This window comes from Ahaetulla prasina, chromosome 1 (genome assembly GCF_028640845.1).
Source record: "Ahaetulla prasina isolate Xishuangbanna chromosome 1, ASM2864084v1, whole genome shotgun sequence".
NCBI lineage: Eukaryota > Metazoa > Chordata > Lepidosauria > Squamata > Colubridae > Ahaetulla > Ahaetulla prasina.
This window is the reverse complement of record NC_080539.1, coordinates 182,715,498-182,730,491: the sequence shown is the minus strand read 5'-3', so window position 1 is coordinate 182,730,491 and position 14,994 is coordinate 182,715,498. Positions and strand designations below refer to the sequence as shown.

General features: G+C 35.8%; 1 protein-coding gene across 6 annotated transcripts in view; it reads left to right on the top strand.

The window, feature by feature from the left end:
- The first annotated feature begins 4,615 nt into the window (after nucleotides 1-4,615).
- Nucleotides 4,616-14,994, top strand: part of PCNT (pericentrin) — a 95,014-nt gene continuing 84,635 nt past the window's right edge. The window contains exons 1-9 of one of the 6 annotated variants that reach the window (XM_058184338.1): nucleotides 4,616-4,775; nucleotides 5,438-5,599; nucleotides 5,904-6,159; nucleotides 6,558-6,613; nucleotides 7,462-7,636; nucleotides 9,394-9,518; nucleotides 10,814-10,904; nucleotides 13,077-13,341; nucleotides 14,188-14,275. In XM_058184338.1, the coding sequence (XP_058040321.1) occupies nucleotides 4,713-4,775; nucleotides 5,438-5,599; nucleotides 5,904-6,159; nucleotides 6,558-6,613; nucleotides 7,462-7,636; nucleotides 9,394-9,518; nucleotides 10,814-10,904; nucleotides 13,077-13,341; nucleotides 14,188-14,275 (1,281 nt within the window). In that variant the 5' untranslated portion in view covers nucleotides 4,616-4,712. The remainder of the gene's footprint in view (nucleotides 4,776-5,437; nucleotides 5,600-5,903; nucleotides 6,160-6,557; nucleotides 6,614-7,461; nucleotides 7,637-9,393; nucleotides 9,519-10,813; nucleotides 10,905-13,076; nucleotides 13,342-14,187; nucleotides 14,276-14,994) is intronic. The other 5 variants (XM_058184329.1, XM_058184318.1, XM_058184348.1 and 2 more) reach the window with 5 other exon arrangements.

The following is a 14,994-nucleotide window of genomic DNA, read 5'->3' as shown; positions in this document are numbered from 1 at the left end:
TCTTAATAACTCTGTTAAGCCTAAGGAAGGAGTTAGCTTCACATCTGTTGGTCGTAATTTAAACAATATGCATTTCCAAGGATTAGTACTCACCTGGCTCATACAATATTTGGTCAACAGAGTAAGACAGAAAAAAACAAAAATGGGTGAGAATATCCATTGTGATTCTATAAATTTAAGTTTCAACCAAGTGTTTCCCAAACTGTAGTTAAAAATAATTCCTGAAATTTTATACTATGACCAATATCTGACAATATAAAGCATCAACTTATGTTCATTAAAGCCATGAATTCATAAATCAAAGAAAAATAGAATGAAGATTGTATAGTTGTGCTGAAGATTAATCTAAAGCAGACTTGATCAATAACAAATAATAATATATAGCTGTATATCAAGATCACTGACTTAGGTGTCCTAATTTGTTTCAGTTTCTGGCCAATTACAGATAAAATATAAAGAAATCCCAAGCAACAAAATGTACCAATTAATAATTAAAAGATTGTTACTTCAAAAAAGATACTTATATGGCCTAACTAATTCTTTTAAGCCCAGGACTGCTAATTATAAATTATTGCAAAGACTGCCAAGGCAAAGTATGTGAAAAATACTTTCCTACATCATTCATTAGAAGTCTAGTCAATGCATTCACATCTGAGATTGTATGTATCCATTACATTTATGTGTGTCTGAGTGGGTGTGTATGTCTTTGAATCAGTGCTGACTCTTAGTGACTGCTTGGATAACCCCTGCAGTTTTTTTGCGAAAGTGTTTTCAGAAGTGATTTGTCATTGCTTTCGTCCTAGGGCTATGAGGAAATGACTAGCCCAAGGTTACTCAGCTGGCTTTGTGCCTAGGGTGGTACCAAAGCTCACAGTCTACCAGTTTCTAGCTTAATTCCTTGGGTAGGCAGGAATCAAAAATGACTTGAAAGTACACTGCCCCACTAACTTACTGTAAGTACAGTACTATATATACACGACCAAGGAAGATATATAATTTTGTATTCGCAATCTTTCACCGGCAACATTTTAAAATGTATCTGGAGTTCACATGTTTAATAACATTTCTCAGTCAGAAATGGTGCTATTCCATTGTCACGTTTATACAGTTTTCTTAGGTGATGGATCTTTAAGTTATAATACAGTTTTCAAATAGTGGAGTTTCAGCAATAGGACTTGAATTTCATTCAACAGACCCTGGAAAATGTTTGGGATTAGTTATTAGGTTAGTTATTACAATCCTCTGGCTTCAAAGGCATCTTTTTCAAACACATTGCAATAACTGCCTCTTTCTAAAAGAGTTGTGTTATGTCCTGAAGTTAGTTGATTAATCCTTCCTGTTAGATATGTGAAGATATGAAATAAAGAGAAGATATATGGGTGAACTGAAGGTTAGTTAATCAATACAGATAGTCTTCAACTTACAATAGTTCATTTAGTGACCATTCAAAGTTACACCAGCACTGAAAAAAGTGACTTATGACCATTTTTCACACTTAAAGACCATTGCCTTATCCCCATGATCATGTGATTTACATTTGGATGCTTGACAACTGACTCACATTTATGATGATTGTAGTGTCCTGGAGTCATGTGATCCCCTTTTGTGACCTTCGGACAAACAAAGTCAATGGGGAAACTGGATTCACTTAACAACTGAATACTGATTTAAGAACTGCAGTGATTCGCTTAACAAATGTGGCAAGAAAAATCGTAAAATGGAGCAAACCCACTTAACAAATTTCTCACTTAACAACATAAATTTTGGGCTCAATGGTAGATGTGAATTGAGGACTCCCTCTACAATGAAACAGTCTTTAAAACATATTGGTGGACTGACTTGTAGAAATCATGGTTGCCAGTGAAACATATGTGAATTCTAGTCTTGCTGTTGTCAGGCCTGGAAACCATACTAGGCATAAAACTCAGCCCAGGAAGAAGGAAACAGCAACATCTTGGCCAGAAAACCACAAGGACGTGTCCAAAGGGCGGGCAGGAATCAAAAACGACTTGAAGGTGCTTTGCCTCCACTAACTTAAGTACAGTACTTTATATACATGGCCAGGGAAGATATATAGTACTGTAATTTCTCCTTAGTTTCATGATGAAAGCCTACCTAAAATTCAGTTTGACAGATAAAATCAATTTGATCACTGAAAAGTGGTATCAAAAATCCACAATTAGGGCCATTGAAATAGTACAAACTATTTAATAGTACAAACTATTTCAATTGGTACAGAAGCAGAATGCAGCTTCAGTGCTGTAAACAAAAAAGTTCATTCTTGATATGTAGTATATCCAATCTCACATTTGTAAGAAAAATCTATTAAACACTTCAACACCAAAATAATAAATGTGCAAGGTCTTTTCAGGGAAGGTCTTTCCAGGTCTTTTCAGGGAAGAAATACGTAAGCCATCAAAGAAACCACAGGTGCCTTGAAGCTGCTCCACTCTATATTATCATTTTTTGCAGATTAGCGCTTGAGAAATGTCCGTTTTTCTTAAGATGAATATTCTTAGTTTAACATAGGAGGAAAAGAGCTTGATTCGTAAACACCAAAGCATTAAAATCTACGGCGCTGCCTTTTCCTCTTCCTATTGCCGGCGGCTCTTCTACAGTAAATCCATGTTTTTGCTTTGCTGTACTGTATTAATAGAGTTTTGAGAACGAAGGAGGGGAGTGAAATTTAAAATTAAAAGAGACAGTGCGAAAGGTGTTCTCCTGGATCAAATTACGGTTGTGAGTTTTCTTTGGGGAACCATCCGCATGAGCGGTAGAGAAAAATGAAGAGTTAGAACTTGATTCTTGGAAAGGAAAATTACTAACATTATTTAAACAACTGTAAACTAGGAAGCCTTACAGCTGATAGCGAAAAAATGTACTTCAGTGTTAATCTTTCCAACTCTGGGTCTTATTTTTTCTGAAACTACCTTTTTAGAACTGCAGAAAAACAATTACTACCAACCTGCCTTCCATTGAGGACCGGTATACTGCATGAGTCACAAAAAGGGCTGTGAAAATATTTACAGACCTCTCGCATCCTAGACATAAACTGTTTCAACTCCTACCCTCAAAACGATGCTATAGAGCACTGTACACCAGAACAACTAGATACAAAAAGTTTTTTCCCGAACACCATCTCTACTAAACAAATAATTCCCTCAACACTGTCAAATTAGTCACTAAATCTGCATTATTATTAACCTTCTCATCGTTCCTATCACCCATCTCCTCCCACTTATGACTGTGCGATTGTAACCTTGTTGCTGGTATCCTTAAGATTTATATTGACTGTTTCCCTATGACTATCATTAAGTGTTGTACCTTATGATTCTTGACGAATGTACTTTTTCTTTTATGTACACCGAGAGCATATGCACCAAGACAAATTCCTTATGTGTCTAATCACACCTGGCCAATAAATTCTATTCTATTCTATTCTTATTTATTTATTTATTTATTAATCATATTTATATACCGCCCTATCTCCCGAAGGACTCAGGGCGGTTCACAGGCACTTAAAAACACATAAATACAGAATAAAAACAATTTAAAAAACTTATTTTAAAGCCCGTTAATTAAAATATACAGATAAAACCTAATTAAAACCCATAAATTTAAAATCTAGCTCAGTCCTGCACAATTAAATAAATATGTTTATTCTAGAATATTCTATTCTATTCTATTCTATTCAAAAGCCATGCCAGTTTCAATAATTAATTTGTTAACACCACTAGCTTTGCTATGCTCCCCCTTCTCATAATGGTGGTATATGTAAAGTATATATAATATGTTAAACCTATATGCTTGAAATGTAACCGGGGTGTGCGTATAACCAATATATACACATACTGTATCTCTTATTTCTTCTTCAATAGTGTACTAGATTGGAGTGTGATCGAGAAGTTATTGGACAGTACAAATTACTAACCCTTTATGGTTTTCTTCCATAGTAAAAGTAATACATCAATAAGCCGTCCGAAAACACTGCAATTTCATTTTCTTTGCTCGCCCAATCGCACACGACGTAAGATAGCTTACAAAGGTGAAAAAGAATGTAAACAGAAAACTACTATAGAAACGGCCGTGCCCAAGGACTTCGAGTAGCACGGTCGGCAGAAATAGGCTCGTATGCATTTATTTGGATATAACAAAAGGAAACAATAGGACAGGAACGGTAGGCACGTTTGTGCTCTTATGCATGCCCCTTATAGACCTCTTAGGAATGGGGTGAGGTCAATGGTAGATAGTTTTTGGTTGAAACTTGGGGGATTTTGGGAAGAGACCAGAGTCAGGTAGGTATTTCAGAGGCTTTCAGAGGCCGTTCTGACTCCATCTTTTGTATACAGTACTGAAGCCTTTAGACAGGCTGCAGTTTTGAAATTTCGACAATCGAAACCAAAAGAAAGCTTTTGGACCCCAAAGAAAGTTCGAAGTTGTAAGTGCGCCACCCCTCGCTCTTTCCTGTTCGGCGATTACAGGGTCCGGAAGCTGCGCCGCGAGCTCAGTTTGGAGCGTCGCGCCCTGCTACTGACTCCCTATTGGTTCCCGGCGCTCCAATACATGGCGCCGAGGCTGCTTCGCTTGGGCTTTGTAGGGCACCTGGATGGGAGGGGCGCTGGATGACGCTGAGGGAGCCCATTGGCTGAAAGTTGGAGGCCTCCACGGGTTGCGCGACCGTTGCTGGCTGAGAGTGAGGTCGTCGGTTGGGTATGGAAGAGGAAGATTCGGCAGGAGTTCGAGAGGCTGCGGGCAGCCTCCGCGCTTCTCCACAGGTGCGTTGCTTTCCACTTGCTGTGGGGCGAGGTTGGCCGCAGAGGGCAGCCGCTTATTTCCCGAGCTGCCTGGGGGAGGGAGCGAATGCTCCATCCGGAGGGCCCGGGGACTGTTGTGTACCGGGTGAGGAAGGGTCTCTCTCTTTATCCATGGGATAAATAACGATGCTAATCATCTAATTATAGCAAAGAAATATTGAAGCTATCTTAGTGTAGTATGTAAATGATATACAAATCAAACTGTTGTAATCTCGGAGGAAAAAAAATAACATACGCTTTAATAATCCTTTATGCTGTTATCAGAAGAGGGAAGGTATATCTGGATAGCTTGGTGATTTGAAATAGAACAGCGCACATTCCTGATCCAATTTGTGTAAAATCAGCAGGAAAAATACCAACCCCACAGTAAAGCATATTGCTGATGAAAGAAACTCATTTTTTTAAAAAAAGGACTGCAAATTCAGTTATGATACTTAAAATAGTCTTGAATTTGGAGTTACTTAATTCCAAGTATATGTTTACTGCAGCTGCTGGATCTCAGGCTTATAATAAAAAGCAAATTTTGTTTCCAGCCTGGTTATTATGTTATGTTATTATGTTTCTGATGGATATGTGAATGTTCTTGTGTATAAATATATGTAATGCTCTTTACTCCTCCTTAGGTTCAGGAACAAGAACAAAATTACGACATCGGTGAATTTTTAAAGTGCCAAGATGAGAACAAAAACCTACATGCTAAACTGATGGAGGAACAAAAGCAATTATTAGAAGACTTACAACAAAAAGTGGAAGCTACACTTCAAGGGGAGCTGCAGCAAGCTGAGGTACAATATTCAATAGAATAATAAAGTCCTTGGCTATTGCAGATCTTAACTCCCCACTGATTGCAGCCAATAAAGTTTTTAACGTTTGCTGTTTATATTGTCAGCATGATGTTATACTAATTATGAAACCAAGCTGTGAGGAAACAGCATGCTGCTCTCAAAATCCCATATAAATCTAATATATCTTCTGTTTTTAGTAGCAGCTTGATTCCAAGGAGCACAGCATTGGAACTCTTAATACTGTGAGAATCTGATAATTATAATAAAGCATATTCATTCATATGCTATCTTCTTTAATTTGTAGGTCCCAGATAATCTTAAACTGGAAGCCATAAGACTAAGTTCAAATAACATATGCACCTCTCAGATGGAGCTAATGCAAATGAATCTGACAAAGGAGAAGGAAACTGCCCTAATGGAGCTCCGTGAAATGCTCAATGATAAGCATGCTCAAGAAATTGCAGTTCTGCAAAGTCGATACCATTTTGAATTGGAGCACATAAACAAACAGAATCAGAAAGAAAAGGAAGAAATGGTTTTGAAACATCAACTTGAAATGGGTATACAACTTATAGATTCTGACTCAATATGATTAATAAAACACCAGATTTTTTGATAAGCTGATTTATTACTGGAAGCAGTAAATAGGAAGCAAAGTGAATCCCAAATACTGTAATAATGGATCATGCAGTATATTCAGAGTGATAAAATAAAATGAAATAAAAACTGAGTTGCCAATAAAATTTTAAAAACTTAAATGAAATAAAAACATATTTTAAGCTTCGTAATATTCTCACTATTTTGTATAAGCTGAAGGAGAGAATATTAACAAGAATGATGTGCAAAAATTTAAACTAACTTTGAAAATTAATGAAGAATGTGTTTTCACTACCAAATTTTTAAAAATATTCATTTGAATTTATATGTCAGTTTTATTCTGTTCCACTTCATTTTGCAGATGAAATGAAGGAGAAAAGTCTGGAAATGGAGGAGAAACATCTTAACATTTTAGAGGTATTGTATGTAATTTGTTACTTTTATTAAATCACATTTTCTATATTTTAAATTAGAAGATCTGTTTTAATATTCTTCAGAATCTGATATGAATATGCTAATTAAAAACAGGTTTTATATATATAATTTTGAGATGTCAATAAGGTCTGTGTGTTCTCATTTCTAATGTAAGTTAAACTTTACACTATAGAAGATACCTTGAGCTTAATGTCCATCTTGTGTGGAATCGCTCTTGGCTATTGCCTCTCCTATCTTCATCCTAGCTACTGTTTTTCAATAGCTGATAGGTTGGCAATCAGTAGCTGGGAGCCATTACCACTTGTATAACTCTGGGCTCTTCTGCCTTGGAGTGCAGAAAAGTAATAACTGTATTAAAGGCATGGAAAAAAGGATATATGTATGTAAGAAGGATGGAGCAACAGTGCTAAGAAGAGTGACAAATGTTGCTGTTTCAGTTCTTCCAGAATGCCCCTTATATAAGAGGCAAGGATAGGAGTGAAATTGCCAGTACCAGTCTTCCTAAGGTCACCTAGTTAAGGATGTATTGAGTTCTGTGTTTCCCATTAGGAAACAGATTTCAGAGGTGTTATAAGAATCCTGAGATGATTAGTGAGATGTTAATGTTCTTGGGGGGGAAAAAGGTAGGTTGCATTTCATGTTTTGATAGAGGCCTTGCAATAGAATCCTATTCTGTTTTTGTGAAGTATTACAATGTAGTAGCTGTATTACAGCAAGTATTACAATGTAGTAGAGTAGAAGACTTACTAAAGTTACAAAGAGTCCAATTTGGAAAAAAATGTTTTATTAAGGTAATGGAATTTTCATTATTAAATTTAATTTCCTTTTAGAATCTTAAAAAGGAATGGGTCTTGAATGTAGACGTCAGTTTAAAAAATGTATCTGAAGAGTTATCTGTAAAGCATCAGACTGAACTGAACAAACTGAAGCAAAACTTAACAGCAGAAACTGAAGAATTAAAGAAAAAAATGAACACTCTTTCTCTTGAAAAAAGACAGATTGAAAGTAAGCACTTCATTTTGAGAATAATTTTCTCTCCAATATTTCTGTGCTCCCCAGAGAGGTCAAGAAATCAGCAAAATAAAAGATTTTGTAGCATTAAAACAAGTAGCTGTTTGTTACTGTTATCAATACAAAGTAGACTATTTATTTTGAAGTATGTTTTTCAAAAGTAGAGTGGCATACAAAATGATGTGAAATTTATTAAGTCTTAAGTAACTACGAACTAAAACTGTAACTATCAGAATCAATACTAGATGCTCTATATAGGTGGACCTCGACTTATAACCACAATGCAGCCCAAAATTTATGTTGCTAAGTGAATCACTGTAGTCATTAAGTTAGGGACACAATTGTTAAGTGAATTTGGCTTCCCCATTGACTTTGCTTGTCGCAAAAGGGGATAACCTGACCCCCAGGGACACTGCAACCATCATAAATATGAGTCAGTTGTGAAGCATCTGAATTCTGATCACGTGACCATGGGGATCCTGCAATGGTTATAAATGTTAAAAACTGTCACAAGTCACTTTTCTCAGTGCCATTGTATCTTTGAACGGACAGTAAACAAATTGTTGTAAGTCGAGGACTATCTGTACAAATAATGTTGCTTTCTTTTTTGTCTCAGATAATCAAGATTTGCTTAGTCTTCTGCACTGGTAGGAAAAGTGATAGTGTGAAGATTACTCCAGTTCTTACACTGTCACTATCACCTTCTGCCAGTAGTTCTAAAGAATCTCCTCTTTCAGTTTTATCCATGTCTTTTCCTCAGTGTCCTGGACACTATTTACTGGTCGTAATGTATCTAGATTTAGTATTAAGTATCTTTTCTCCTGTGAAAAAAACAGCAGCATTGCTTGCAGTGGGGTTTCTGGAGGACAATAGTCTCCAGGGGCTTGGCTTATAGCAAAGAATATATAAGACCACATAAGCCCCTATGCCCAACTGAAAGCACAATGTTTAATTTTTCCTGATTGTATTGTTAAAGTATCCCATACTGATCTGAATAAGGGTGATTAAATATCTATTTAGTTAAGAATATTTATAAGAGGATTAGCTCTTTATCCTTGGTATTAGGCTGAATTCTCACTTTTCTTCTGGCAATTTTGTTCCAAAGGAATGTGGTATTGTAATGTTCTTTTAAGCTTTGTACCATGCAACACAGTCAATTTGAAACTCAGGTGGGGAAACAAAATATCTTTTTATTTCATACAAATTCCTTACTAGGGTCATTTTATTTTTGTATTTTTTGTGGCTCATTTCACTGTTCCATTACATTTAAATGTATTCTGTCTACCAACATCTCCATATATATCCATTCTAGAAAAGCTATCCAAGTTTAGATCGTTTTGTACCTAAATTGCTAACCACTCTCATTTACAGCTATCCCTTTTGCCTTTTATTGTTTTTTCCCATTTCTTTCGACTATATCTATTACACACACACACACACACACATATATACACCACCAACAAACATAATTCTTTCTGTTATAGCCTTTTCTGTTTTTGGATTGCTCCCAAAATTTCAATGATTTGTTATTTATTCATTAGATTTATATTGCTGCCTATTCACCCAGGCAACTTTTTAAAAGTTAAATAAAATTATACAAACTAAGCAGACCATCAAATTCACTACTTTTTTCCTACATCTCTTCGGAATTCTCTAGTTCTCTACTTTTGATACTAGAAAAGGTAGTTAAATGAGTGATCTCATCTTATAATACAAGAACGTTCATAACAGAACTCAACATTATTTTGTAGTGGAACATAAAAATCTAGAAAATAAATACCATCTAGCCATGAAAACACTGCAGAGCAAGCATGAAAATGAAATGCAAGATATAAAAGAACAAAACAAGAAACAAGTAGAAGAGTTGCAGCAGGAGGTAAATATGCATTATGGACAGAGTATTTGATAAAGACAAATTCTGTTGGGAATCAGTATTGTAAAATGTGCAGAATCGTGCCTTACTGCTACACAAAACCATAAAATGAAAGAAACATTCTGTTCTTTCCATGTATAAAAATCTACTGGTCTGACAACAGTTAGAAATTCACTTCTCTGTTGCAACTGTTGGCATTGTCCTACTTCACACTTTGAAGTATCCATATTACTGTTCATAATGTCAAGGAGTTTAAGCTATTTCATATTCCCTAGCGCTCTGGAAGAAAATATTTTAGTGCTAGTGTTACTAATCTCTATGCACATGTAAAGCTCTTGGCTCAACTCCTAGTGCCCTGATGGTGAACCTATGGCACGTGTGCCCAAAATGGCAGGCAGAGTCATGTTGCTTGGCACACATGGCGTCACCCATTCCTCTTCCAGATTTCTGGAGCATGTGCACGCAATGATGGCCTTTGTCAGCTGATCATCGTCAGTGCCGGAAACTGAAAGAGCTGGTCTTCCGTTTTCCGGCGTGAGTATGCATGTCGGCCAGCTGATTGGCGCGTCTGCATGTGCAGCAGCAGAAACAGCAACTACTTTATCCAGTGCACACATGGCCCCTGGGCAGCTCCTCTTCCTGGTCGCAGCCCTGATAAGCACACATGTGCAAGTGAAGTGCTCGCGTTTCGGCACTTGGTGCCGCGCTCATTCCCTTTTTGGCACTCAGTGCCAAAAAGGTTCACCATTACTGTCCTAGTGTCTCAGCAACAGTATGAAATAGTTTTCCGTTGTCTTCTGAATCTTACTTAAATTTCCTAGTCTGGCATATTCTGGTATATCCTTGTCTGGCATATATGCTATGGTCTTCCCTGCAAGTAATCACCAGGCCTGATCTTATTTCATTTTTTGAGATTAGCCAGAATAATATAGATGCCCTACAAAAATATAATTGTTATTTATATGGCTTTGATAATTCACAACATTGTTGTGATATACAACAAAAACTTTGTAGGATCATTGCAAAAAAAAGTATGATTTTAAGCATTTGAGTCTGTGATAACTCAAAATCTGATATTTCTTCATATAATGGATAAGAAAAAGTGTATCTCCATTAACTTTCTATATCTAAAGTATTATCAAATATTAATATTCTTTCTGTATTGTATATGTGATCCAAATGAAAGTGGCATTTCTTCTTATTGATTCTTCAGCTTCCTCCTTAATAATGTTCCACAGTTCATTTAGTAACATGTTAATGTTAAAACTGACTATGGTAATTTACTATGACTTCTATAGATACAGAAACTAAAGGCAGAATTAGAAGAAGAACTGGCACAACTTTGGTCACAATTGGATGGCGCAAGGGCAAGCCGGCAAGAATTAAGTGGTAGGTTTAAAATTGGGAAATTGTAAATTATAATTAAAATAGATTTGCTATAATTTGGTGAATTTATTTTGCTCTATGTTTACCACTGTCATATTAAAGGAATGTTTTTTTAATGTCTTATTGTATACTTTAATAGCTTCCTTTAAATTATATTATTTAAATTAACAGCATTTTAAATTATATCTACCTTCATTTTTGGAAATAGATATAATTTTTTCATGATGGGACAAACTCACTTGTAAATTTTTAATTTCAATTGACAGTAATGGTTGTTCTTCAGTTCCTAAATTGTATCTCATTCTTCACAATTCGACCAGGCTCCCCTGTCCTCCACTCTCCTGGAGTTTGCCCAAATTCATGTTCATTGGTCGATGATACTATCTAACCATCTCATCCTCCGCTGTACCCTTCTCCTTTTTCCTCCAATCTTTCCCAGCATCAGAGTCTTTTCCAATGAATCTTCTCTTCTCATTAGGCGGCCATAGTATTTAAGATTCAGCTTCAGTATCTGTCCTTCCTACAGTAATGATATTTGATATCCCTATAAACCTGAATGATCTGGAGTTGGGGGGATCACTCTTTCTCATACACATTTTTACCATTTACTCAAAATCAATCTTTGGTAGTCTTGCTTAGTTATCTTTCACCTCTTAAAGAGCGCTTGATGCTGTCGTTGCACAAAGCAAAACTATTCAGAAATACTTCCATAGATAGGGAATTCTCCCAAGAAAGTTAGTTGGACAGATGTAATTGGACAGATGTAATACAAGATATATTAATAATGACATTATTTTGATTTATTTAACTTGATAGAATTGGTGCAAGAAGTGTATGATATTAAGCATTTGTGTCTGAGATCTCAAAATCCTATATTTATTCAAATAATATGAAGGACCTAAAGTACATCTCCAGTAACTTTCTATACAGTACCTTATCTAAAGTACATGTAGTCCTTGACTTGGTTTGTAATTTTGTAGAACTCGCCTACAAGTGAAACAAAGTATTGCATAAAGTAGAGACTTTTGTTTGTATGATTTAAAAAAGTTCGATAAGACATTTCTTTCCTTCTTTAGGAACTCTCTTTTAAGGCTCTGATAGAGCATAATGGAATTACTTTACCTTTATTAATTGGAATTGCACAACTAATTCATCATAGGTTACAAGATTCCAATCTGGTTTTCTAGCTTAATGCAGAATGTGCTATTTGTAACCTTACATTTCATGTTATCCCAAAAGCCCTTCTAAAAATTCATTTTAAATAAATAGGGAAATATTGTGAAGTAATTATATATATATATAAATTTAATTTTGCAACTTTAGTTCTTGTTCTGGTTCCATCATTTTGTACTGTGCAATCTAGTTGTACCATGGAAAAAATAAGTGTGATTCTTTGCCCAGAAAGCGTTGCAGGCCTGTGCTCTGAGAAATGAAGATATGAAAAAAAGGACAGTTAAAAATGAGTGTCATGTTATCATTTGGGATTTAAGGTGTGTCTTTGATCTGAAAAGCTGACTTGAATCTTTGTAATCTGACAGCCATATATGTGTAATGAATAAAATAAAACTTTCATATCCCTTCCCTATGTAGACTATAGACTTGAGTTATAATAATAATAATAATAATATTTTAATTTGTATACCGCCCTTCTCCCGAAGGACTCAGGGTGGTGCACAGCCAGAATAAAAATACAAAGAAAAACAATACATATAAAACGTATTCAATTGGCCGAAAATTTAAAATATAATAACACCCTATTAAAAATTTACAAAAATTTAAAACCCATAAAAACAAATTAAAATTTTTTAAATCAAGTTGATTAAGCAATCATGGCATCCTGTGATCTTTTAATCATTTATTTCTCATATAATTTCTTTTCAAAAGGCCATCTGAGAAAATCAAATTATATTACAAACTTAAGCTGCAATCCCATAGATATATATCAGAGTGTAAAGTATCCTACTGAATTCAATTAATTCATCTTGCATAGATGTGCATAGAATGGAAATGCATGTTTTTGTAATGAGATCTCCATGTTCAGAATTAAGTCCCATTGTTTTCAGTAGTGTTTGAATTCAGTATCGAAACCTTAATAGTATAGGGATTGCATTTTTTTAAAAAAATATTCAGCTGAATTAATATATTTAAAGTGAATGATATTTTTTTACCCATCAGAACTGAAAATACAGCTGCTTGCTCGTACCTCACATGTGGAAGAACTGGAATATCTGAAAAAAGATTATCAACTTAAATGGGATAAAAAAAAGACAGAACATGAAACTGAGTTGGAACAACTAAGGCTTTATTTTGAACAGAAATTAAAATCTGTGGAAGAAAATTATAGAGAAGAATTAACAATGTTGCATCAGAGATTGCAAGAAGTAAAAGATTATTCCATAGAGGAGATGGAAAAATCACAAGAACGAGATATGGAATTTGGGTGAAGCTAATAATTTAATATTGCTATCCTGCTATTGGTTCCATCTCAGAAAGCCTTAAATCCTAGTTTAGGATGAATATAGTAATTATCTTAATTTCTTGTTAAAACTTTTTAGCTAGCTATGTTCACTAAGAATAGGAAAAGGTACTATGACTTCCAGTTTATATGAGAATAATTGTTCGAGTGACTCTTGAGCAGTTATTCCCCTATTTTACAGCTATTGGAATTTTACTGAGAGTGTGAAATTAGCTGTATATTACTAACACTTGTGTCCTATAACCATGATAAATGAACACGAATTAGGAAATCCATATAGCTTTACTTCATGGTAAAGGTAAAGGTTCCTCTTGCACATATGTGCTAGTCGTTCCTGACTAGTGGGGTGGTGCTCATCTCTGTTTCAAAACCAACGAGCCAGTGCTGTCCGAAGGTGTCTCTGTTGTTATGTGGCCGGCATGACTAAATGTCAAAGGCGCACAGAACGCTGTTACCTTCCCACCAAAGGTGGTTCCTATTTTTCTACTTGCATTTTTTACGTGCTTTTGAAATGCTAGGTTGGCAGAAGCTAACGGGAGCTCACCCCATTACGCGGCACTAGGGATTTGAACTGCTGAACTGCTGACCTTTTGATAGACAAGCTCAACATCTTAGCCACTGAGCCACCACGTCCCTATTACTTCATGCTAGTATTTACTTATTTGATTCATCATAGGTTACAATATTGATACATATGTGAGGATTTTAAGATTGTCTCAGATTGTAATTCAGAAAGTTTAAATTATTCTGTTCTTAAAAGAATACTAGTTAAAGTTATTTTTTTTGAATTATTCCATATATTTTATACAGCCCTTCTGTTACGCTATTGGAAGAAATGACAGAAAGAGAGAGATTGGATTTGTTTGAACAGCTAACTCAGCAATTGGAGCACTATAAGGTCAGTTACCAAGCAATAAATAGTATTTGAAAGTTATTTATCTCCTCCAAACCACCTGATTTCTATAGTGTAAAGATGCCAGGGTATGATTTGCTGAGAACATATCCTTACAGTGGAACTTCCCACTTGCAGGTTGCCTATTACTGAAGTTGGAAAAAGTGTGTTCTTGTTTCTGTTTTAAATGGTTAGGTTGAATAGTCAACAGTTGAATTACAGATAGTATTTGACTGATAACCTTGATGGAACTTGCCCATTACAGTCAGAAGTTGTGACAGCCATTAAGTGAAGCACCCATATGATCACTTAACTTGCAATCCCCCTCCTTAAACATGTGCAAGGGAGGCGCTGGGAGGACTAATACAAGACATGCCACGCCTTCAGAAGCCTCCCCTACCCATGAGGCATTCTTCACTCTTCTTCCCATTCCTTAGAGTCCTTATAGGCCTTGGGTCTGCTTCCCACCTCATCGGATCCCAGACCCTCCTCACCTCACATCATCCACCATACACTTAGCTTTCAAAGATCTCCAAAGCTTGGGTTAGGGAAGAAGGGCAAACTGCTATGTTCCTGGGCTACATGACATGGTTCCAGAAGTGGTTGCCATTTTGGGGGCGGCTGCACTGAATTGCAGGCACTCCAAAAATGGCAGCTGCTTCCAGGGTTGCACCACATGGTGCAGGAATGAAATGGCCTTATATGCTTCCTGAAGCTGTAGATTG